The following is a 26,172-nucleotide window of genomic DNA, read 5'->3' on the forward strand; positions in this document are numbered from 1 at the left end:
TTGAACACAGCATTACTTTTATGTGAGTTATAGAATCCCAGTAGTGTCTCTCAAAATTTATATTTTGAGAATTCTCTGTGGCAAATCTAAGCCAAATAACATGCCTTCCTTAGTTAACCAGACCAAATCATCCTATTGCTTTGAAGACTAAAAGTGGAAAATGACTGTGTAATATGCATATACTAAGCATACCAGTAAACTGTTCTGTACTGACAGTTTTGCTCAGGGTATCATGGTCACGTTGTTTAACTGGGACTTATGTTCTGGTTTCAGTTGTAATTGCTGAAGATGTTACTGTTCCCACCTGCTTCCCCCAGCTCCCTTCATGGCAGGGTTTTTTTTCCCATTTTAGATCTTTCAGCTCAACTCTTGGGAATCCAACCTGGTTTCAAAGACAGATGAGAGAGAACTAGCATTAAATGCTGGAATAGGTGTGTGTTGGGTTTTGGTTTGTGTTTTTGTTGGTTGTTCTTTTTTTTTTTAAGGAAGCAATCCCTCCTTCCCAACTTCTGCTTTTCTAACCACCCTAGATTTCTACACACATGGCCCCAGAAGCTGAAAGCATTCAGTGGCACTAAAAGTAAAGATCAGCATCAGGGAATATGTTGTAAACTGCAGATGAATGTGATAAAAAGCTTTGTTAAATTTTTTTCTGCTTAAATAACTGCCCTGGTTTTGGCTAGGACAGAGTACAGTTCTTCTTAGCAACTGGTACAGTGCTATGGGTTTTGGATTTGGTATGAGAATAATATTTACAACACAGTGATGTTTTGATTGTTGCTGAGTAGTGCTCACCCTAAGCCAAGGACTTTTAAGTTTCCCAGGCTCTGTCAATGAGGAGGTGAACAAAAAGCTGGGAAGGAGCATGGCCAGGACAGGTGATCCAAACTTGCCAAAGGGGTATTTCATACCACAGAATGTCATGTCCAGTATTTAAACTGGAGGAGTTGCTTGGAAGAGGGACAATTGATGCTTGGGGATAGGCTATTGTGCATCATTGGTTTCTTTTGGGGTTTATTCCTCTCTTACCCTCTCCTTATCATTACTATTATTATTAGCATATATTATTGTTGTTGTTATTATGATCCTCATCATTATCATTCTATTTTGTTTCCATTATTGAACTATTCTTATCTCAGCCTATCATGTTTACCTTTTCTTTCCAATTTTCCTCCCTGCTGTGAGGAGCTTGAGAGGAGTGAGCACACAGCTGCATAGTATTTCATTGGTGGGATTAAACCATAACAATAACTGTTTTCATTTGCATTGGGATACACAGGAGAGTCCTGATATATAGTCCTTGAGACATTTTCCAGCTTCTCTGCCTAAAGCACTGGCTCTGAAGGCTATGTACCTTCTGCTGCTCCACTCATCTCTAATGGATAACTTGATGTCTGACCTATCAGCTGTAGTACATGGTTATTTAAATGCTTATCTGACTGGCCTGAAGATCACCTTGTGAGCACAAAGGTAGGTATGTCTTTGATTGTCTCTCTGGTTAGTGATTTGATCTCAGGCTCTAATGGATAAACTCTGGAGGACTGAGCTACAGCAGTTTTCTGCAACTACACACCCTCCTGTGTGCTACATACCTTGTTTCCTGTGTGCAGCAGCAGCAGAAGCTCCATTTCATATTAGTCCATTAGCAGAATCCACCTCAAGTTTCCCTAGTAGATGGTGAGTTGCAGCTGTTAAAGCATGAGCACAGTCACTTGTGCCTTCTGTTCACTCTCCTCAGAGACAGAACTGCTGGGCTCAACAGGGGCTGTGCAGGTGTGAGGACATGAAGAGTGACAGGCAGGTGTGAAGTGTTGGTGCCTGGAGCTGATGCGGTTGCTTTGTTTTGGTAAAAGAGTTTAGTCCCCACTTCTTGTTTTTGTTCTAATCTGTCATCTTTTCTGCTGAGCTGTTTTGCACGCACTAGCCATTTCTGACTAATGTTTGTTGACCAAAGATTTTTATTTCTATAAAAGAATCTCTGAGTTACCTGGTCCTCCTACTTTATTCTCATGTTTGCTATTTAAAAAAAGGGGAAAAATCAAGTGACGTAACATTTTTCATCTTTTGTTATGTAGAATCAGTATATCCAGAACCCACATACCTTGGAGTAGCTGGATGGTGGACACTTCTGTAATTGCCTATTAATTTTTAAAGTGGGAAGTGTGGGAAATGAGATTTTTGGTGAAGGAGTTTGATTTCTTGCACTACTGGAAGAACAGGTCCATGCAAACCAAACAAGCAGTAGTATTGGTGTGGTCTTTCTCTGTCCTCTCAATGAAATAGTCTTATGAGGGCTTGCAGTAATTATGTAAGATATTGTTGGTATTAAATTTGGGTGCAGAGCACATGGTCAAACATTCTCATTCATCACAAAGACACTGGACTAACAGGATTAAATTCCTTTAGTGCCTCATTTTTGAAATTGTAAATGTCTTGAAATATTTATTAGGAAAAGAGAATGAAGTTCCATCTTCATGTAAGAAATTGTATTTTTTTGCCCTGGTTTAACAAAGCACTGAAGCGAAGATCTGAATCCTTTGGGAATTACTTAAGAGCTCAGAGCAGTAAATCCCATTATTGAGGATTTAGGAAGAGATTAGATAACCACAAGAGATCATAGTTGCTTCACAGATATAAAAGAAGAGGTCATATCTGAAAACCTTTTCTCTTCAGAGGAAGGTTGCAAAAAAAAGAAGGTTGTTCATGAAAAAATAATGAGCTGGACACGTGAGTTTTCAGTGTGAAATATATGCAAAACTAGGCATGACACAAGGGAAGAGAACAGTCTGTTAAAGTGAAAAGAGTAAAAATTCTGTTTTGCATTGGGATATTTCTTTGTAGAATTTTTAAAGTGGTATTCAGGTTGCTGAAAACAATGCTTTTTGTAAATCTATTTATTCCATAAGATTAGCCAAGTAATTAATTTGATCTTGGTATTTCAAATGGCTTTTTGAAGATCTATTTAATATGACATCTGGTAATCATACTTCCTGCATTTTACAGCTGTTGCCTTTTGAAGCAACTGCTTTAGAATTCTAGGTAGTAAAAGTAGTAATTTTCACCATCATTTCACTGTTAATAATTTTCTATTGTTTCTATATCTTGTGAGAAGATCACACAGATAAAAGTTGCTTCTTCTTGATTTAAATCTGTTTGCAATACATATTTAAACTCAAAATATCGAGTGTGGTATAGTTAAATCTTGTCTGTTACTTCTCCTTCTTCACTCAGCAAGTAATCCATGTTAAGGGAATCCTTTGCAAGTTGATGAGTTCAGCTAAATCTGTTTTAAGACAAGGAAAAATCCCCAAAACTTTAGTTTCTGCAATTTCTAGGTGTTCTGGCTAAGTCTGTATTAATTCCTTAAATCGAAAAGCCTTTATCCAGATCTGATTTCTGAATAAAGTAGCAGTCAAGATACTTACACACACACACCCCGTCCCATTTATTGGGGTGCTTTTTCATGGTTATTTGGAAGGTTATTCACCATTACAATCCGTGCTGTCCTTCTGTACACTTTGTGGAGTAACAGTTGAAAGTTACCTCGAAAATGCTTTTACTGGACTATTTTACTTTTTACTGTGACCAGTTAGAAGTTACACTTGTGCTCCACCTTGGGCCTTGGTGCACAGCAGTCTGGTGCAATGAGCTTGACTTCACCTTGGGGCCAGGATCTTGAAAAACAGCAACACTGGACTTCCTGTGCTTGATGACTGTATTCTCCAGACGTGATCTGGTGCAGTTCCAACTCTACTCCAGCAGAAGTAATGGATCTCCTTGGATTCTGAAGTACATACCCACATCAGCGAAAAATCTTGGAAACCTGAAGTATCTACTGTGCCCTCCCTCTGTTGCTGAACCAGGACTGCAGCAAAGCCAAAGTTAATAAATGCTCCAGGATTGTAAAGGTACCTTGCACTACTTCAGCTGCTAAATTGGAAGTGGGACATGACTCCTGAGTGAGCAGGAATCATCTGTGATACATCAAACCCTTACTTGAAAATTGTGGGAATGAAAGTCACTAGGTAAGGGAGTCTCCAAGCTACCATGGCTTCTTTGATTTATAGGCACTTGCAGCAGATGACCAGATCAGGAAAGTAACTTCCATTACTCCAGGTAAGGAAGCCTCCCTTGGGCTCTTCTCTGTTCTTTTTTAGTACCTGGATTGTGCTGAGGAGACCCTCCAGGTCTTCAGCCTTTTGAAAAAGGGAAAGTTATGCAAACATGCCTTCTATTGTGCCTCTGGGCTTCAGAGGTGTTTGAGTATGTCCTGTGTGACTGGAGCAATGAACAGAGCTGTGCTTCCCTTGGCCTGCTCTTGTTTCCTCTGGTCTTACATCATATCATATTAGAAGGATGGGGTTTTCTTCTCCACCCATTCCCTCAAACGTAAAGACACTCCCGTGTAAACTGTACTTACAAAACAAGTACACAGATACAGTTTCAATCATGAGCAACACTCCTTCCCATCTCTAGCTGTCACATGTTGAATCTCTGGATCAGGGTTTACAACACTGAACTTTGGCATGGACTAGCATGGAAACAGCCACCTAATCCTTCCTGGCTTACTGCCACATCCAGTTCATAATGCCAAAGGCCTTTGTGTGTAGTAACAGTATCAGGATATACTTGAAAAAAAAGATTCTTTAGCTTTCCAATCTGAGGTGCCTGTGAATCAAACAATGTTGAGTAAAAACAAATAATGTTTAATAATGACTACTGGGGCAGTTGCCTACTCTCTTGTTCTCTTGCTATTCAGGGTATCCAGCCTCTGGAAGCAGATCAGGTCCAGACTCTCTTTTATGTGCTATGGGAAATAGCAGCAAGCAAAAGTGAATATGCATAATCATGGAGTAAAAGCCAATGCTGTTCACCTACCCTTATGGATCACTGCATCCACTGAGAATGAGGAAAGACAAATGTGAATAAGGCTCGTGAATGTAATTGTCACCACCCTTTCTTGGGCTCTCTGTGCCCAGTTGCTGCAGTCAGTTTTTCACATGCATCTCTTGTTCCTTACTGATAAGTTTCTGTATCTTTTAACAAGCCCTCAGTAGTGGCAAAATAACAGAATCACTTTCTGGCTAAATGCATAGCTCCTTCTAGGGTCAGATCATCCTTGTGGCCATCAACATATTTAGGAGTGCTTGATTTCAGACATGAATAATTGCATGTACATGTGTCTAGTTTATTAGGAACAATAAAGTATTGCCAGTGGTCCACAGCAGCAAAAAATGATAATGCAACACTCTTGATGATGCAGTACTGGGAGAAGAGAATGAGGAAGGAAATAGATAAACAAAAATAATAAAAATGAAGAAAACAAAAATAAAGGCATCTCATTGATCCTGGCAGTTTGGGAAATGTATGTTAACGCTTTGTGTGGTTTCTTGTGTCATCATCACCTGCAAGTGGTAATTGAGTCTTCTGAATAGTGGATGCTTGCTCCGAAGCAACTGACTTTTTACCCACGAACCAGATGCAAAGCAGTAACCTCTGATCCTCAACACTTTGTTATCAAAACCCCCAGCTTCCCTCTACAGCCTCTTTCAGAAACCGATAATCCCCCTTACTGCTGAGGGGAAGAACCCAACATAAACCTCCCACCCTGAACGTGTGTGCAGTTTCCTGCATTTTTGGGATAACTGTCTGCCAGCAGTAGTTCCTGTGGATGCAGACACCCAGTAAAATGGGTTTCTGTGCCTCTGCAGCTCTGTCACTAGAGAAGAGCTAGTCAAGGAGCTACATGTGCTACATTTCTAACTCTCCTTGAATATTCATATTGAGTGTTGTTAGATACTTGAAAATGCAGACATGTTCTTATGTTTAGGACTTAAATTCAAAGAAGCAAACACAGCCTGGGAACCCATCAGTGTAGAGAAGCAAATGTTCTAGAAGTGCAGAGCCTTCTTGTTTATGTGGTGAGAGCTGACATGCAGAGCTCTAGTATCACAGGGGAGTTGCACACCCTGTGCAGCAGAGTTGATTTCTCCAATGCACTTAAGGTAAAGCTGCAGTAGACAAGACGCACTGCAGTATATGATACCAGATAACACATTCATGACATGTGATGCCATAAACTCTGTTCTTTGTTTCAATATAATTGCATGCCTGAGCCAGAAGTTTTCTTATTTGGCAGGTGAGTTGGGACTGCACACAATGCATATTAATCTTTATGAACATAGTGCCTGAATTTGCATGCAACTTAGGTTTAAATGGATTACCCCGCACTGCAGGGCACAGCAGCAGTTAGGAAGGTGATGTACATTATTCTGGTTAAACTGAACTGATGGTGGGGTGTTTTCAAGTAAGTGCTGCCTCTGTTTTTTTTCTGAAATCCTATCTAAATTATTTATCCTTCCTCTGGATCTGTGCAAATTTTTAGACACAGGTTAGTGAGATATGGCTTCCCTTTACAAACACTGTGGTAACTCTTTTCCCTTGCATCACATCCGCTCATTCTGTTTTCAGTGTCTCTACCGGTGCGCTTACACAGACATCTGACGTACCAGCATGTTGCTTCCTCTATATTTCTTGAGACCTTGTTTAAACATTTACCAGGTTCCATCTAGCCAGGGTTTAAGCAAGATACTATAGTTACCAGTGCGTCTTTTGCTGTTCAGGAATTTTAGGTGAAATACACTGTGATGTTTGTATTTCAAGTATCAGTATTAAGCATTTATGGGACAATCTGAAACAGATTTTGGGTACATAATGAATGGGTTTGGTATGGAAATCTCCATTTTTTTCATGCTGGATGAAGAAAAAAAGTATGCTACTTTTGCATTTTGATTATCACTTTGTTGACATTTTGTGCTCTTCTCATGTTTACAGGTATCTCTTTATTAGTTCTGCTATATTTTTTAAAGTATTATCAAACATGGTCTGTCCTGACCTTTGTTTTTTCTGTATCTTCATCCTTACTATTTTCTTCACGTGGATGTGGCACTGCTTTCCTGACAGGATGCTTACTTCATAGTCTCTGTTCTCTAACCTGTAGTCCTGCCAGTTTCCTTTCACTGTTTCTGTGACCTTTTGCTGTTAGGTAATTTTTACTCTATGCTGCTTTTATGTTGTCTTGACATTGTCTCCAAAGCTTCCTTGTATGTGTAATTCCTCTTTCCACAGCAGAACACAACTGGATTTTTTTGTTGTTCCTATGAACCATGAACATGGCAATCCTTGTTAAGGAACAGCTCCTTGAATTTAGTATTCTGAGCACTGCTCAGGACCAAATCAAGGTACATATGTCACTTCATGTAATTCCTAAGCTGTTTCATTGGGTTTTTAACTGTGGTGGCTTTTTTCCACATAAGGTGTTTTTTTTTTAATGATAGAATATGAAGGTTTTAAATAAAAAGCTGGAACAGCTGCCTTTTGCAGTGGTTTCCACAAGTAACCATGAACTGGTTATACCTCTTTTAGGGTTTGCAACATTATAGTGCAAAAGGCTTACCAGGAGAAATCTAAAAACCCATATGTGAAATATTACTTAAAATCTTGAAGATTTTCATAATAAAAGAATAAACAATAAATGAAAGCCTAATGTTTTTTCCTTCGGGTTGCCTTTAAAAGAAAGTGTAGGAGACACATGACTTTTTTTCTCGCTAAGGTTCTGTTTGTGCAAGCAGGCAGTTGATACATTTCACAGATCTAATGAGGTGATTGTTGTGTCCCATTGGCTAATTACAGGGGGAGCTCTTCCCTGGTTCTAGCAAAAGTATGGTGTGTATTGGTTTGATTTTTCTTTTCTTTTTCGTTATTAGCCCGCTTGGCATGGAGCTGCCAGAGGAGCTGTGTCAGCTGGCAAACAGCCAGAAGCTGTGAAAGGAGAAAGCAATAAAAAACTACGGGATGAATGAGGATGGTCTTTTGGTGAGACCAGCCTTGGAATTTAATAGAGAGAGACCATCCACACAAGGATGGAAACTACAGAGGTGATGGGGATTGCTTTCCCACAAATAAAGGAGGGTATCAAAACACAACCTTCAACCATCAGGATGTCCTTTTTCAAAGAAAAGCTTACAAATCCAAGTCACATGGTAAATCTGTAGAAGGACCTTAAACTGACCTCAAGCTGACTGTATGGAATCTAGTTTCTGACACAGGCAACTTGTGACTTGTGAGCTTAGATTGGGTGTTTGGAGACATCCAAGTGAAAAAAGGGGCTATTCCCCATTCAGAGGTGTCAAACAAAAGCTCCTTGCTTTGCAATGACAGGTAAAGCCACTGTTGAATGGAAATAATGACGGTCTTTTGGAGGAAATTCCTGCTGTGTCCGACTCTTCTCTAGGTCATTTTTTGATAGCCATTTTTCCCAAGAGCTGTTTCTAATTTTAAAACAGTGACTTTTGTTTTTCTTGCATTGTTACCAGACCAATGTCTTAAATTGTATTGGTTCTTTTGTTACCTGTTGCAGGTATGTGAAACTCTCACTAGAGTGGCATCCTGCGGAAGTTGCACCCCCCCACCACTGCTGTCAGTCAGCACTGCCACGTCCAGGCTGTGTGGCTAAGGCTGTGACACAGCGTGCTGGGTGTCTGCAGGCAACTGTGTATCCAGGGAGGTGGAAGCAATTAAACTGGTTTAAAAGGTGTATAGCAGTTCCTTCCCCAGCAAAATAAGGTATTAAGGCAAAACCAATATTCTACCACATGACAAAATTACTGTAGGCCATGCCTACATTGAACACTTTGATTGGCATATCGGTGAATACTGATGAACAACATGGAATAGGGAAGAATGGAAAAAGTCAATGGTCACTGTGCCAACCAGACTGCAGTCTAAGAACAATCTGGGCACGGGGCTGTAAATGTGGTGTCACAGGTTTGGCCTAGCTGTTACCAACCCTGGACTGGCCCCCCTTCCCCCTCCCAGAACTCTCCCAGCGAAGGAAAGGGAAAAAAAACTGAAAAGAAACGAACTCAAAAGACACTGAACTAAATAAAAAGAAGAAATAATATTTTCTAGCATTCACAACCACCCTGTATACACAGTACGTAGGATCCCACCCCCAGGGGAAAGGGAAAAGGGAAAAGGGGACTGGTTAACCAGAAATTGGGAAGAAACAAAACCAAATCCCCAAAAAACAAATGAAACAGACAAACACCATTAAAAACCTCAAGGAAGGGGAACAAGCACAAAACAATCTTGCCCAGGACAGAACCACCAACAACCGGAGGGATCAGACTCCAGGCTCTCCCACCAGCTCCCCGGCCAAGGCAGGAACAACCAAACAAAACAACCACTCCTTCCCTGCTCCGTGGAAAACACGTGTGGAATACTTGTAACTTCCTTAGATACAATGGTTACTGAGGAAGCCATGGGTCAAACCATTACATGTGGGAATAGTACTGATGCCAGGTTGGAAGGGACACGATGTCTGCACATATGCATGTGCCAATATATGTTTGAGCTCATTTTGTTTGGATGGGAATTGATGTAACTGTGCTTATGATATATGTGTGCACATTTCTTTTAAATAGTGTTAGGGGAAACGTGGGTTTTTTCCTCTCTCCAGAGTACTAGACCAGCAATATTTAAATAGGTCTCATCTTTGAAACTACAGATAGGACTTGCTCCCTTCTGAGAGTGACAGAAAAAATATCCAGAAAAGTTGCCAGCTTTGCTCTTTTTCATGTATCTGAAGCAAAATTATTCCAAGCAGTGATGGGTTGTCACAGATCAGTGAGGTACAACATGGAACACGCAGGGTTTTTTGTGCCAGAGACAGATAAAGAGCATATATGTTTTATTTCCACAGACAAAATCATTTGGGTCCACCCAGTCCTGTTACCAGAGAGAGAGAGAAAATGGGAATACATCAGATAACAGAAGGAGGGATAGAAGAGGGGTTGGGATATGAAGGCAGCAAGTCTGGGACATAAAAGAGTTAGTCTGCAGTGTCTCTGTGCAGGATACAAACTAATTTCTAAGGCCACCCTGCTCCGTAAGGGACTGAGCTGCATTCTCGACCTCTTCCAGGAAGTCAATCTCTGACTGGAACAGTATTATGATGGGATAAGGATTTCCAGAGAGGGACTTCACAGTCGATTTGCATCTGTGCCACTGTATTCATTTAAGTAGCAAATTCCTGGGTAAACATTGCTGCAGCTTTAACTTAATTTCTCTTCTAAAGAAAAGAAATAGATTGGAACAGATTCATCACTCATTGATGCACAAGACTGAAAATTTTCTTAAAGGAGAAAAAGTGGTTCTTTTTTTTTTAAATGGTCCATAAAGCCCTTGTCGTGCTACTCTGTTTGTCTCTGTGGTACTAACATGTAAACAAACCATGCACACTTCCTGAACAATGCAATTCCCGGTTGCAGTTAGGGATACAAGTACCAGCACTAGTCAAGAACAACCCTGGTGAAGTTTTCTGGGCAGTAGTGATGTCTTTTTAGTGCCTGGTAACTGTGTGTTGTGGTTTAAGCCCTGCTGGCAATAAAAGCACCATAGAGCCACTTTCCCTCTGAGCCCTCCTCTCCCCCACCACCCCCGCGGAATGGGGAGGAGAACCGAAAGTAAAACTTGTAGGTTGAGATAAGAACAGTCTAGCAAGTGAATGCAAAGTAAAATATAAAAGTAGGAACGATAACAAAAAGGGAAAGAAAACCAAAGAAGTGATGCACAACTGAACTGCTCACCAGCTGCTGACTGATGCCAGACCACTCTTCCCAAACCCAGACTGGCTCCCCACTTCCAGGTAACTTCCCCCGGTTTATATAATGAGCATGACATGGAATATCCCTGTGGCCAGTGCGGGTCAGCTGTCCTGGCTCTGCTGTGTTTCTCTTTTCTGCACTTCCTTGATGGCAGACCATGAAGCACAAAAAAAAAAAAAAGTCCTTGACTGCGGATAAAAGTGATTTAGCAAAACCCCAAACAGCAGAGTGTTCACATTATTAACAGTTTCATTCTGAATCCACAACTCAGCACTCTACCGACTACTGAGAAGAACTTAACTCCATCCCAGCCAAAACCAGGACACGGAGTACCTACCGAGAGCAGGAGGGACACAGCTTAGTCATGAATCAGATTCTTATCTGTGGGCACTAATCTGGATTATCATGCTGTTGCCGTAGAAGTCTGTAAAAAAGACTCTGAGCCAAGTTTTGTAGGAGATAAGATAATGGGCAGGCACTTTAACGAGCAACCCCGCTCATCCAGGAATACATCGACGCGCGCGCACAAGCTCTAAGTTCTATAGCTTTTATAATATAACCTATCCAATCACTACTGTCCACATGTCCAGTTCCACCTCTGTCCCCTCCCAGTTCCCACCCCTGTTGAATTGGGGCTGGGGTCGTTGGGACCCTCTGTCTTCATCCACCTCCTCTTCTTCAGCACACAAAGGTCTCTTGGACGCTCTCCAGGGCTTCGGGTCACACTGCTCCATGTTTATGTTCTCTTCTGATATGCTTTAATCAGGTACCTTGAGGAAGAGACTAAACAGCTGGTAGATCTTAGCTGCCTGTTCTGGAGCAGGGGTAGAGATAGAAGGACTTTGTGCTACAAGCTGCTAAATATTAATTCACTAAAATCTACAGCATTACATCTACTGTGTCTCTAAAATCTACAAAATATGAAAATTGAAAAGTTAAAAAAACCCTTTCGGCATCATGCAGGTAAGGATTTGCTGTAAATGTACTGTTTAATGGGTTTGGGGGGCAGCGGTGCCGAACAGCTGATGGCCACAGCGTCTTTACACAGCAAAGCCTCTTCGCAATTAACCTTCAGGCCTATTTCGTCCTGGGCTACCCCTGACGCAACTCTTCGTGCATGATAAAGCGAAGGCGGTAGAACGCACGTAGCCCCCACGTGTTAACCGTGACGGCACCGGCTGCAGCGCCGCCGGCCCTCACCGCTCCCGTGGGCAGCGGGGGCCGGGCTGGCACACGCTGCCTCCTGCGTGCTTTGAAGGGACGGCCTCGGGACACACACACACACACACACACACACACACACACACACACACACACACACACACACACACACACACACACACGGCCGCGGCCCCAGCCTGGGGGGGAGTCCCGACGGTGACACCGGAGGGTCCCGGGAGGGCCCCGGCAGGCCCGAGCGGCGCCTCCAGGGCGAGCGCGCGTCACTTCCGGGACGTAGTTGCTTCCCCGCGCCAGCATCGCGAGACCACGCCCCACCTCGCGCGAGACCCGCTGGCTCGCCCTGCCGAGTACCTTCGGCAATTTCCGTCACCGCCAGACCCTACCAATCGGCCGCGAGAGCGCATCGATGATCGCGGGGCGCCCGCGGGATCTGTGCGGGCCCGAGCCCCGCAGTGCGGGCGCGGGTCTCGTGCAGCGGCCGCAGCGACGTGGGCGGGGCGGCGGGGTCGGGGCGGGGGGCCGGGGCTGCAGGCAGGCATGCGGGGTTCGATTGATCAGGCCTGGGCATGGCGCCTCTCCTCCCCCCCGCCATGGCTCCCCGTGTCCCTGCTCCTCTCCTCTCAGTGAGCGAAAGTGGCCGCCGCCGCCGTCCCAGCGCCCGCAGCCGCCGCCTCCTTCTCAGCACCAGCGCGGGCGCCATCTTGGCGAGGCAGGAGCCGGGAGCGCCCCGCGGCAGGAGACAGGCAGCGCCAGCCCCGGCAACGCGGGGCGAGAGGCCGGGTGGAGCGAGCGGGGGAGCGCGCCCGGGAGACACCCCCAGCCCCCCGCCACCGCCACCGCCGCCGCCGCGGCGCCGCCGGGCCCGCTACCCAGGTGAGTCACCGCGGCGACCGCGCAAGGGTACGCCGGGCCGGGGCTATGGGGGCGGCGGCGGGGGCGCCAGGCGGGCAGGCCGCGGCTTCACCCCCCGCGCCGACCGGCGGCCGCAGCAGCCGGGCCTCTTCTTAAAGGGACAGGCCCCTTCCCCGCCCTGCCCGCCGGATGGGCCCCGCGGTACCGGCGGGCGCGGAGCCGTCGCGCCCCCCCCCTCCCGGCCCCGAGCGGCCTCCGGGCCCCGCCACGCGCGGGGGTTTGCGGGGGGTGCGGGGGGGGCCGCGCACCTGCGGGCGCACGTGCGGGCGGCGGCGCGTGCGCGGCGCGCGGGGGCGGGTTGCGGGGGGCGCGCGGCCAGGGCGGCGGGGCCCCGAGCGCCGCGAGCGCCGCGTCACCCTCGGGAGCGCGCGGGGCCGCCGCGGGGGTCCGCGCCGGGCAGGGCCGCGTGTTGTGCCCGCGCTGCACGCGGGGCCGGGCCGGGCCGGGCCGCACCAGCGCCCCGGGAATGACCCGCAGGAAGGGGCTCACGGCCACACCGGTGTCGGTGCTGATGGAAAGTGTCGCCTGGGTGCCCACGCTGTGCTCGCGCTGCTGAACCACACGCCACAAAACGCTTCTTTAGAGCTGTGGTGTCAAACCTGCGCCTGTCTCACTGCACACACAACCTAATGCAATTCCTGCCCGGGGTTTAGCACTGCACGTTCCTTTTCCTGCACTGTTGCAGGTCGTGTGTGGTGAATTTTCCCCTCTACGGTGTTGCGGATAATAATGAATTCCTTTAGTTTATTTTCATTTTTCCATGAAGAATATGGTGCAAGTTGAGTTAAAAAACCAATCAAATCCAATAGAATAGAGTAAAATTCTTCCTTTTATTCAGCACTGGGAACATGGGGGATAACTCCACCAAGACATGTTCCACGAGACTTGTGTTTCCAGGTTTATATTCTGAGTTACAACTGATAATCCCTCCTCAAAGTTAAGCAATATATTTAGGGCGACTTTTAACAGATTTAATGGACTGCTTTTATCTCTGCAACTCTGTATTTCCTTTTAACTAAACAATGTTACAGCTTCAAGCCTCAACCTAGATGGGGTATCTGATTTATTTCTTACAGCTTATCCTTTAATCTAAACAAGGTTTATTTCTTAAAGTTCCTCTTACAGCTATAGGGTTAAATTCCTCTTTGTCTAAAGCTATGCATGGTTAAGATCACTGACAGACTAAGGTACAAGCTAAAATCAAAGTTAGTACAGGTCTGATTAAAAATTAGTAAAGACCATTATGATTTTATGGAGAAGGGACGAAATCCATTTTCTTGAGTCCCTGTGTCAAATTTCTTTTTTTAATAGTTAAATGTCTTTATGTGCATAATTAGAATTTTAGTTTTCTGTCTTACAAATGCATCTACTGCATGGATTTGTGCAGGACATCTGATGTGCCTGTTTGGATGTCGCCAACACATTTTCTGACTGACATGAATCAGAAGTGATCTATTGATGTTGTCGCTCCTTTAATGTGCATGCATAAGAGTGTGTTGTAACGTTGGGAGATTAATAAGATAGCGAGGAAAAAGTGCAAGAAATAGAACTGTAACCTGAACTTTTTCCCAGTGTTTAAGAAGATTGCCTATAATTCTTTGCTTATCTATTTCTCACATGTATACTGTTGAAATTGCTTAAAAATGTTGTCTCACAGTTCTTGACCGTTCACATGAGCAGATTTTGTGCCATTCAGGTATAATGTTATAAACTTGAAATTCTGTAATAAACAAGCTCTTTGATAGGCTAAACTGCATGTTAGAGGTTGGTTTTGATGGCAAGAAGAAAATGGTCCTCTTGGAGCTTTTTTGGACATAGTTCCCTTTTTGTGGTCTAGGGTGGAGGGAGTAAAAAACAAAGACAACCTAAAACATCCTTGCAGTTGGTATTTTGTGTGCACAGAGTGGCCGTATGTGAGGGTGGGGGCTGCTGGTGCTGTTGTGTAGAGCAGAAAGTATAAATATATTGTCAGAAGTCTCCATAAATACTGTTAACTGGTCTTTTGGGACAGAATTTCTCTAACTGAAAAATTTAATATTTTCGTTTGTTTTTCTGCTTGTTTAAACCTGGAAGCAGAGCTGTGACACACCAGCTTTTGTGTTCAGTATGTTTTAAAGTTTTCTGCTACTCACTTCTGTATACCCTTCTGATACATTTTTGGATAGCTTTTCTTTTAAGTAATAAACTAGACTCTATCTGTTACTGTTCTTTCAGGGAATTACAAAATTCAGACCCAGTGCCCCGCTGGCTCTTCTGCCTATTTAAAAGTGTTTAAAAGGTGGAACACAGATCAGTGAAATGCTGTCTCATTCCTTGGAAAACAATATAAAACCCTACCACAAAAGCAAAACAGCAAAGTATCTAGTTTCCCTAGATTTCATTACTCAGAAAAGCAATTAAAGTGGCTTTTTTGATTTCAAACTGAAGTGGTGTGAACTCACAGCTCAGTTGTAAATGCATGTCTTTTATTTATTCAACTTGAGTTTAGTGAAACTTGAGGGCTTTAGGTTCATATGAAACATCCTATCTACTTTTTTTAAAGCCATAGTCTCTCACATATCAAAGTTATATTTAAGACACTGCCATTAAAAAAACACTGTATGGAAATTATGTTTTGCTTTAAAATGTGGTATTTGGTGCACTCTGGTTGTTTGTGCAACTATACATTTACCAAAGCAAGCTAAAATGTGGGCAGGGAAAGGAGCATGTGTAATTCTCCAAGCAAAATAGAGCTTCAAGTTTTTTATACCACCACAATTGTCTGTAGTGGAGGTTATATGCTTATAAAGAAGTCTGACAAAGATACACCTGGTTCTTATCACTGTGCTACAGTAAGTTTTCCATGCGGACCTTGACTGAAGCTTCTGTTTGGATATGTGTATTTGTATGTTTGCACAAACAAAAGCAAGTGAAGAAACCAGAACCCTCACACCTACATTAACATTGCACTAAGCAATGTGATTTAGAACAGGATAAGGAAGGCTTCAGAACTGAACTTGGATATTAATAAAGTACATATTATTATAAAAGTTATTTGCATGCAGTTTCTATATTTCTGCTGCTGATATTTTACCTGTGTGTTTCATAATTCAGCAGTTCATATGATACAACTAAATGGTTTCAGTGTGACCTTCTGATTGAGAATGTTAGAGGATTCAAAGTGCCAACCAGGCAGTGCAGGAGCTATTTATTTCCAAATGCCAGGTTTCTAAACTGTTAGAACTCTGTGGGAGAGGAGGGGAGAAAGTAAATAGCTACTGAATTTGATACTGAAACTTAACATAAAATTGGCATATATCAATAAGAAAGTCATGATGGCAGTGGGATTACTCTGCATCATTCAGTCATTTTACCACCTGTAACATAAGAGTATTTACCTAAATGGTAAACCATCTGTAATGAAACCATTTTGAAAATCTGTATTTTTTAATCTTCCTTAAACTGAGTAGGCAAAAGGATAGGTTTGTTTTCAAAATGGCAAAGAAAAGTGGAATGAATATCATTACCATGTAAATCCACTGAGGCTTGGTGATGTCCTGAACACTGTTACCTCCTGTAGTGGGTCAGGCTGTATTCCCATCTTCTCTTGTTTCAGTAGTCACACAATTTTTGCCATTGGAAATCTTTGTTTCTTAAAACTTAGAAGGTTTTTTCCTAGGGGGGAAACAAAAGAATAGAGAATGAAGAAGTGTCTGTCACTTTGCTTTCTGTGTTATTACTTTGGTCGTCAGAGAAGCACTGTGTGACTTAACATGAATAAATGAAAGGGCTGAATTCAGTGTCTTAACTATACTCAAATATGCTTGTGTAACACTGACTAAATTTGTTTGGGGCATTGGAAATATGCTTAAGGTTATTGTTAAGTTCTCTGTGTGTTTATTTATTTGGTAGGTAGGATACAGACTGTTTGAGGGCAAGAGTAATTAATGTTTTATGTACAGGAGCCTTGTTGGGCAGTTAAAATAGGAAGACAAGAAAAAGCATGTATTTTTACACAAGTGAAATGCAGAGTGCTTGTACTATGTCAGCTTAAGATGAATTTTATTAAATGCAGAAATGTAAGGCTTTCTGATCTGGAAAGTAATATTTAAGAGCATAGGTGTCTGAAAAAAGTATGGATGAGATGGGTACTTAGCATGTAAGTGCACATGCTTAGCATGCTGTACACAGCAGTCACTGCAGAGAAAGGGTATTATCACTTGCTTTGATACTTGCCTAGGAACTGTGCAGAAGCAATGAGACACTCCTGAAAAAATATCTTAGTTTTCTACTTATTAAATGCATCTGTCAGCATTTTCTATTTGTAGGGTCATTTATATCTTACAAGTAAAGAAATAGTCTTCTGCTGGGTTATCTCCTAAACTGTATGAGCACCATTGGAGCAGGGACACTTACCCAGTCTGGTGGGACCACACAGAGCAGCACTTGGGCAAGTGTGTCTGGGCATCTAGAACAGCATCCAGTTACTCACTTTGGATCAGGAAGGCGATTGTGTTTGTTTTGCCTCTGGCCTGTTAGCTGTTCTGCAATTAAAAGCTTGACCTCAAATCTATCTTAATTATTTTCCTTTATTTTGTTCTTAAGCTTGTACAGTTTTGTAAGGGCTGGGCTCATTGTGGGGCAATAGAGTACATTTGGTTTGATTTTTCTTCAGAGGCCAAGAATCCAAATCAAGTTCTGTGTGCTTTATGCCCTTTGGGACACACTTTTTTCCCACAGTGCTGAGAGGACAGGTAATGCCACTAAATTTTTTGGGAACATGATTTTCTGCAAAGAGCAGACAGGTGAAAGAGGCCGTGTTGTTCTGAGTTAACCATCTTGATATAACACATGCTCTTGTTGACAGATTTTGAAATGGAGTCATAAAAGGGATCACCCTATTTTTTCTGGTATGATACAAGGGATAGATTCTTGCTCCTATAATATATATAATTTTTATTGGTGATCTGAAGGAAAACCACTTTCACCATCATGTTGTCCTTTTCTATCACCTCTTGAATGATTTCTTCCATTAGAGACACCAGTTTCATGTTTCCTCTCATTTTTAACCCTTTTACTTAATTTCTTCATGAAAAGCATTGCCAAGCACTGGAACAGACCGCCGAGGGAAGAGGTTCAGTCAGTGTCCCTGGAGGTATGTAGAAGGTGTGTGGGTGTGGCACCTGGAGATGTGATTTAGTGGTGGACTTGGCAGTGTTGGGTTAGCAGTTGGACTTGATTTTAGAGATCTTTTCCAGCCTAAATGATTCTGTGGTTCATAGCCCTGTCTCTTGGAAGACAGTTTTTGATTTTAGGGTGGATTTGTTATTTTTTGTTTTGTTTTTATGGTTGGTTGTCTGGGTTTGTTGGTTTTTTAAATGCCTGTAGAGCACTATGACATAAATGGATGAAAATTGCTTGGAAAATGTGTATCTCACTACCCTTGCAAGGAAAGCTTCCATGTGTTCTCACAAGCTTTGCTGGAAATGGGTATTTGGTAACCAACGTCAACCATTCTGTTGCTGTCAGGTTTGCGAAGACCCAACATGTGGAGAGCTGAACCTTGGTAGCTTCAGTCTAAAAATAAGTTTTAACTCAGAGCTGTTATCCTGTCTGACAGCTTCTGATATGTTACTGGTTATTCTCTGTGGCGGATGTTAACACTCAGTATTTATTAAGAAATAATAAAATCTGCTCTTGTTCAACCACAGCCATTAGTCTCAAGGTGGGAATCACTTACAGTTTTTTCTAACTTTAAAAGATCTAAATCTGTTCTGTAATTTTTGAGGATAAGAGACTTGCAAAAGGTTAGATGCTGGGTTTTGGACTGTACATGTGAAGAGAGAACAATTTGAAGATCAGAGACCCCATGCTGTATATTCACTTATATAAGCATAGAACAATTTAGTCACTGATTTAATAATTGAACAAATGTAAAATGTCTTGCAATAAATGAATGTGAAGTTTGCTTCAGTTTTTGTAGTATTTTTAAGATGTAAATAGAAACCAGAAGAGTTTTTCAGAAGAACAACTAATCTAAGTCTGGCTAAAGCTGACTGGTTTTAATTTGAGCAACCTGTTCTAGGAGGTGTCCCTGCCCATGGCAGGGAGGCTGGAACTAGATGTTTTCTAAGGTCCTTTCCAATCTAAACCATTCTGTGATTTTTGTTCTCCACCAGAAGTTATTTATTATTAAATATAATATTTAGGATATTGATAGCACTTTGATTTATATAGTAACAACTGTGGCTTTGGAAATAATTTATCTTTCTCACTACTATTATAAAGATGATGGCTTCTTTTGTAATTGAAGAAAAGTAAAATCGAAGTTGACAGAGCTATTACTGTAACACTTGTTATGACATCCTTTGTAGTTGAAGGAAAAGAAAACTGCACTTTGACAGAGTAATAAAATGTCTCAATAGCTTTTTTTTCAAAGTATGTATTATGCAAATATTGCAGGGGAATGCTTTTGGTTTTCTTAAAAATTTTGAATACTGAGAACAAATAAATGAAAATGAAGCAGACAATTATGACTAGCCGAAATAGCATAAAGCTAGATCATGTTCTAAATTTGTGAATATTGAAAACTATGTAGTAAATTGCTAATTGTGTGTTACTTTTTCTTTATTAAAATAACGGTTGACTTTTAGAATGTGAAAGGTTTTTTTGTCAAGTATTTGTAGCTTGTTTGCCAACAGGTAACAGCTTTATTTTGAGTGCTCTAAGAATAGCATTCCTTTAAGGTAAAGGGCAAATCTTACAACTATTCAATAGTCTAGCTGTGAACTGAATGGTAAAAACAATGGAAGAACAATATTTTCAGTAGTTCTTCCTTTTTGGAGTAAGTTTATATAGATATTTATTTTTTTATATATGCCTTCGGTTCAGAGTTCACCACGTTATCTGTAATAGTGATGCAAGTTCACTCTAGATGCGTAAGAACTGGTTTCATAGTACTTTACATTTCTGTGTCACCCCTTGGGTTGTCATACTAGGTCATTACAGTGCTCGCTCCTATCAAACAGCATCCACAGAGTCATACAAAAGAATCTACTTTTTGGCAGTGGTGTATTGTGTGTATTGTGGTGGAAAGCTGAGCAGGAATTTGTTTACTATACCTGTTAACTGCAGCCTAAACTTTTGCTGCCCAGAATTATCTCAGTTCTGCATTCTATGAAATACTAGTGTGGAGTAAATTTGCTTCCTCACCAAGTTTCTTCCTGTCAGAGGAGGTGCAGTGGTGATGATGATTCTTGCTTCTTTTTAACAGCTGTGTGTTCAGAGGCACCTGTGCATGAGGAAAAGTTTGTTCTATGGCTTCAGAGCTGGGTGCCAGGGAGGATGGCAGCTGCTCAGAGCTGGCAAAACCCCTCTATCTGCAGTATCTGGAGAAAGCTCTGCAACTGGATCAGTTTTTACGACAGACATCTGCCATCTTTAACAGGAGTATATCCAGGTACCATAACCTTTTCCATTTTCCCTTGGGAATACCAAGGAAAGACAAGCATTTTTATTACATTGTTCTCACACAACACCATATTAAGAATTTAGTAGTGACTTGTTGATTTTAAACTCTCCTTCTTTATAAAAGGAGAGGTCACTTGGATTGTTCAACCTAGAAAAGAGGAGATCTAAAAAATACTATTAAATTTAATGGTAAATCTATCATTGGCTCTAAGTTCTGAAACAAAGCCTTTCTGATCTGGTCTCTCTGGTGACCAGTGATAGAACCAAAGGGAATGGCATGAAGCTCTGACAGGGAAGGTTTAGGTTGGATATTAGGAGAAGGTTCTTCATCGAGCACCAAGCCTGACAGAGTTCAAGAAGCATTTGGACAGTACCCTCAGATATGTGGTGTGATTCTTGGAGTGTTGCTATGCAGAGCCAGCAGTTGGACTTGAGTGATCCTTGTGAGTCTCTTCCAACTCGGGATATTCTATGATTGTATGAAAGGTTTTGGACTGTGCTTCTCTTAGTTCACACTGATAATTCATTGTGTTGCCAGTCCATGTAGAAATTAGCACAAATGTTCTAAAGCTCTGTTTTGTAAATGAGTGGCCAAACCTTGCCTACAAAAAGTAGGAGGAGGAAGCACTAAGTTAATTTTCAGGGACACTTGCAGCCTGTAGCCACAAATAAAATGCAAAGACTATTGTCAGATGCAGACTTTATTTGTACATAAGTTGTAGCATTAAGAAGTGAGTCCTCAAGGTATTTTTCTGTCCCAAAATAATTACATGTTTAATTTCATCACTGTTCTGGAATTGTAGAGTTACAAAACTGGTAACTGCATGGGTAACAGATATATTTACAAGGATGTAATAAGACCCACACAAGGATTAGAGGAAACATATGTCTTTACATCTACATATGAGGATGACAATATTGTGCTTCAATTTGACTTGATATTAGTTTCTTGCTTAGTTCGTTCTTCATATTTAATATCTTGTTAAAGGCTGGAGTTGCAGGTTGATCATAGAGCCAGGCCAGTCTGATTAACTGCTGGGGGTTAATGGGAAATTATTACCAGCAATATTTCTAATGTGTAAGTTACATCTGAAGCTGTCTCAATTCTCAAACCTTTAGATAAATGCCAACATGTAAAAAGGTTGCATGGGCATCTTTTCTTTTGAATATTTTCCTTTCATTGTCACTATGTTATGTATCTTCTTGCAGTGATGAAAGTGAAGATGGATTGGATGACAATCCTTTGCTGCCTCAGTCTGGGGATCCCCTGATGCAAGTTAAAGAAGAGCCTCCAGACTCGTTGCTTGGGGAGTCATCTGGAGCAGGGAATTCTGGGATGCTGAACACACATTCCCTCAATGGAGTACTGCAGCCAGGTAGGCATGCACTAGGCTGAATGTCTGCTTCCTTTGTGTTGAGCTGGGAAAAGCATTATTTCTTAAGAACTTTGTTTTTTCTCTAAACAGAACCAAAGTCTGAAAAAGGGAGCTTGTATAACTTTTCCAAACTGAAGAAAAGCAGAAAGTGGCTGAAGGTAAGAATATTGGTGAGAAATGCAGCTATTGTGGAACTTGTCAATAAAGTTACCACCCAAGGGTACTCAGAAGCTGGCAGAAGTGCTCACTAAGCCACTTTCAGTCATTTGCCAGCAGTCCCAGTTTACCAGGGAGGTCCCAGTTGCCTTAAAGTTAGCAAATGTGATGCCCATCTGCAAGAAAAGCTGGCAGGAGCATCTGGGAAGCTACAGACCTGTTAGCCTGACCTTGGTGCCACAAAGGCAGATCATCTTGAGTGCCATCACATAGCATGTACAGAATAACCAGGGGATCAGGCCCAGCCAACATGACTTTATGATATAAAGTCAGATCCTGCTTGACCTACCTGATCATCTTCTATGATAAGGTGACCTGCTTAGTGGATGAGGGAAAGGCAGTGGATGTTGTCTACCTGGACTTCAGTAAAGCCATTGACACTGTTTCCCACAGCATTCTCCTGGGCACACTGGCTGCTCCTGTCTTGGACTGCTGCACTGTTCACTGGATAAAAACTGTCTGGGTGGCCAGGCCCAGAGTGATGGAGTTAAATCCAGCTGGTGGATTTAGTCTCTAGTGGTTTTTCCCAGGGCACAATATTGGGCCTGGTCCAACTTAATATCTTTATCAATTATCTGAACAGGGGAATCGAGTCTGTTTATCCCCTCAGTTTTCAGACTACACCAAGTTGGGTGGGAATGTTGATGTGCTGGAGGGTAGGAAGGTTCTGTAGAAGGATCTGGACAGGCTGGATTGATAGATCAAGGACAGCAGTATGGAGTTCAGCAAGACAAAGTGTCTGGTCCTGCACTTGGGTCAGAACAACCCCAGACAGCACTACAGGCAGAGTGGGGGAACAGTGGCTGGCAAGATGCCCAGCAGAAAAGCACCTGGGGACTGGTTGACAGTGACTGAACATGAGCCAGCAGAATGTCCAGGTGGCCAAGAAGACCAATGGCATCCTGATCTGTATCAGAAATAGTGCAGCCAGCAGGACTAGTGCAGTGATTGTCTCTCTGTACTCAGCACTGATGAGGCCACACCTCAAATCCTGTGTTCAGTTTTGGGCCCTTGATGACAAGGACACTTTGATGCTGGAGCATGTTCAGAGAAGGGCAACACAACTGGTGAAGGGAGTGGAGCAGAAGTCCCATGAGGAGTGGCTGAAGAAGCTGGGGTTGTTTATCCTGGAGAAAAGGAGGCTCAGGGGCAACCTTATCACTCTCCTCAACTTACTGAAAAAAGCTTGTTAGTGAGGTGAGGATCAGTCTCTTCTCCCAAGCAGCAGGCAACGGGACAAGAGAAAATGGCCTCAGGTTGTGCCAGGGGAGTTTTAGATTGGATATCAAGAGACATTTCTTCACTATAAGGGTGGTCAGGCATTGGAAAAGACTGCTAGATCAGTTATTAGGAAAAACTTCTTTACTGTGAGGGTGGTGAGGCACTGTGACAGGTTGCTCAGGGAAGTTGTGGATGCCCCATCCCTGGAGGTGTTCAAGGTCAGGTTGGATGGGGTTCTGAACAATGTAGTCTAGTTGTAGTTGTCTCTGCCCACAGCATGAGGGTTGGACCTCAGTCTTCAAGGTACCCTTCCAACCTATGTTGGGTTGACCTTGACTGGATGCCAGGTGCCCACCAAGCCTCTCTATTCCCAGCCAGACAGGGGAGAGACAGTAAGATGGAAAAGAACTCGTAAGTTGAGGTACGGCAGTTTACTAAAGCTAAAGTGAAAGTTCGTGCATGCAAAGAGCACATTTTCCTCTTCAAGCGAAGAGGAAAACAGCAAGGTTTGTTCTCTTATTTCCTATTATCAAGCAATGCCCAGCCATTTCCTGGGAAGCAGGGCTTCAGCACATATAGCAGTTACTCAGAAGGCAAACACTGTAAATAACAAATGCTCCCAATTCCTCCTCCTTTCCTTAGCTTTTATATCTGAGCTGACATCATGTGGTATGGGATATCCGTTCGGTTAATTTGGCATAGCTGGTCTGGTTGTGTCCCCTCCTAGGATTTTGCCCTCACTAGTGGTGGAAAGAATGTTGAGAGACAGTGCTGATGCTGTGCCAGAGTTGCTCAGCAGTAGTTGAAACACTGGTGTATTATCAATGCCTTTTTAGCTCACCATGCAAAGCACAGTACTGTGAGGGCTGCTATGGGGAAGTGAACTCTATCTCAGCCAGACCCATTACACAAACCAAACCATTCTATGATCTGGTATCGCAAAATGTGTATTGGATTCACTGCTTCACAATACTGCACCTCAGAAAACTGCTTTCCGTATGAGTCATTTTAGATTAAAGACAAATGCTAAGTATTATTGGGCCAGACCCACACCCCTTTATTAGGTAAAGGCTAAGAGTGCTTTTCATAAATAAGCGATTCAGTACAGAGACTTGCGATTGTTAAATTAGTTCCTGTTTATTCTTGTTAGAGTATCCTCCTGAGTGATGACTCCAGTGACACAGACTCACCAAGTGATGAGGACGGAGAGGATGAAGAAGACTTTTCCCTATCAAGGGAGGAACTTCACAATATGCTGCGATTACACAAATATAAGAAATTGCATCAAAGTAAATATAGCAAAGACAAAGAGGTAAAAATCCAGAATTTTTGCATTTCCTTAATTTTTATTCTTTCCTTTAACTACATTATTTTAATTGCTCTTACATTTTTATCAAAATTCGTAGATGTTTACAATCTTGAAAGGGAGTGCCTAGTTTTCTACCTTGTTTTCTGTTAAGATTTGGGGTTTTTCTTGACCCTGTTTTTTCTCTTTCTTAAGTTTTGGATTTTCTTCTTATATTTTTCCCTCCTTAGAAGAAATCTGCCGCATTTCTGCATTATTCTTAATGTGAGGCCAAATTCTACTAATATATTTCTTCAGATTTTAAGGGCTTTTGCAGAGCTTTTCATTGCTTTGGATTGCAGCAGAAAGTAGCCTCAGATGAAGGAAGTAATTAATCTTTTCTGTTATCAGAGGATGTGTCTGAAGTTAAAATTTGTCTTCTTGATTTATATTAGTTTGAAATGTCTCCAGAAGAGTGAATAAATATTTTCTCCCACGGGTCTTTGCTTCTGTCCACTTCTTTCTTTTGTGAAGTTCTGAACCAAGATTGTGTTACTTTCTTGAAATATTGCATAACTACACAAGTATTCATACACCCAATTTTTACATAGGTCATAACTTTTGTTAGATTTTACACAAACGTTTATTTCCAGACTGGTAAGAAGTAATATCCAGTGAAAATCATCAGTGTATTGTCAGATCAGCAGTACACAGTTATGAGGGGAGGAAACACGTCTGTCCAAAAAGTTTCTTTATGTTGATGGCCTCACCTTTCAAAAATATTTTATTAACCTAAAAGTGTGCTGAAGTTTTAAATAGTTAATTTCTGAGTGGTACTGTCTTTAATTTGCCTGTTTATATGTAACTTATGTATAGTTCTTCAGTGCTTCAGTTGAATAACAATGGGAATAACAATGGGATCATTTAGGGGGAAAAGTGCTGAGGCAGCCTTATTTTTACTTGGCAGTTTAGGTGTTTGAGTTGTTTGTCCTTGTGGATATTTTTTTAAATGCCTTTTCTCTAAACCTGCTCCTTTTACATCCTTTGGAATGATAAAGTAGAACATGCATGTAATTTGGGAATGTAAGCAAAACAAATAGTAGGTCCATATTTGGACCTCATCATGTAGTGTGTTGTCTTGCTGGGTAGCACCTGTAGGAAAAGATAGGAGTGTATTTTAAAAGTGTAAACTTCACTGCCTGCTCTTCCCTCTTTCTTAACTGGGTGGGCTTGGTTCCCTGTGCAGAACTTGGAGGCCACCTCTGGGAGCAGTGGTTTCACTTTGGTCACTGTGATAGCTGATAAATGCAAAATGTGGAGAAGTGCATGTTTGCTGGTCTCTTACTCATATTCAAGATCTGAACTGTTTGTGGGCTGTCTTTGTTAGCTGCTCACTCTCATATTCTCTTCAGTTGCAGCAGTACCAGTACTACAGTGCAGGACTGCTGTCCACCCATGACCCTTACTACGAGCAGCAGCGCCACCTTCTAGGGACCAAGAAAAAGAAGTTTAAAGAAGAGAAAAAAATAAAAGGTATAGTCACCAACCTGGTGGGTTTAAGTGGTTTTTAAAGGGCTGCTGTGATTTAACTTCTTTTCTACATTATTTCCTTTGAGTAAACATAAATATTCAAAATTTGTGGGTTTTGCATGGAAATACCAAGTTCTGCCAAAGGAAAAAGTCTTCAGAAAATACTGTGCTTTATCATCTGGCTTCCAGAAAGGTACGATGGAAAAAAAGGGGTGTGACTAGACAGTTCATGGCTTAAGATTTTCTTTCTGGACCTCTGAATATAGAATGAAGGAGTTACACAGTAGGTACCTCATAACTTTATTCATTGCCTTGGAATCCGTAAGCACTGTTT

At 42.2% G+C, this 26,172-nt stretch overlaps 2 protein-coding genes across 3 annotated transcripts in view; both read left to right on the forward strand.

Moving 5' to 3' along the window:
* EXD1 (exonuclease 3'-5' domain containing 1) overlaps positions 1-8,065 on the forward strand; it is a 23,390-nt gene extending 15,325 nt beyond the window's left edge. The window contains 3 exon segments of the mRNA XM_071559307.1: positions 1,280-1,470; positions 7,767-7,893; positions 7,895-8,065. Of these exon segments, the coding sequence (XP_071415408.1) occupies positions 1,280-1,470; positions 7,767-7,893; positions 7,895-8,065 (489 nt within the window).
* Positions 8,066-12,415: 4,350 nt separating this feature from the next.
* The window catches only part of INO80 (INO80 complex ATPase subunit), a 60,766-nt gene continuing 47,009 nt past the window's right edge, over positions 12,416-26,172 (forward strand). The window contains exons 1-7 of one of the 2 annotated variants that reach the window (XM_071558414.1): positions 12,416-12,722; positions 17,838-17,895; positions 20,014-20,199; positions 21,420-21,586; positions 21,677-21,744; positions 24,174-24,335; positions 25,721-25,841. In XM_071558414.1, coding sequence (XP_071414515.1) covers positions 20,057-20,199; positions 21,420-21,586; positions 21,677-21,744; positions 24,174-24,335; positions 25,721-25,841 — 661 coding nt within the window. In that variant the 5' untranslated portion in view covers positions 12,416-12,722; positions 17,838-17,895; positions 20,014-20,056. The remainder of the gene's footprint in view (positions 12,723-17,837; positions 17,896-20,013; positions 20,200-21,419; positions 21,587-21,676; positions 21,745-24,173; positions 24,336-25,720; positions 25,842-26,172) is intronic. The other variant, XM_071558413.1, reaches the window with a different exon arrangement.

This window comes from Pithys albifrons, chromosome 6 (genome assembly GCF_047495875.1).
Source record: "Pithys albifrons albifrons isolate INPA30051 chromosome 6, PitAlb_v1, whole genome shotgun sequence".
NCBI classification, from domain to species: Eukaryota; Metazoa; Chordata; class Aves; order Passeriformes; family Thamnophilidae; genus Pithys; species Pithys albifrons.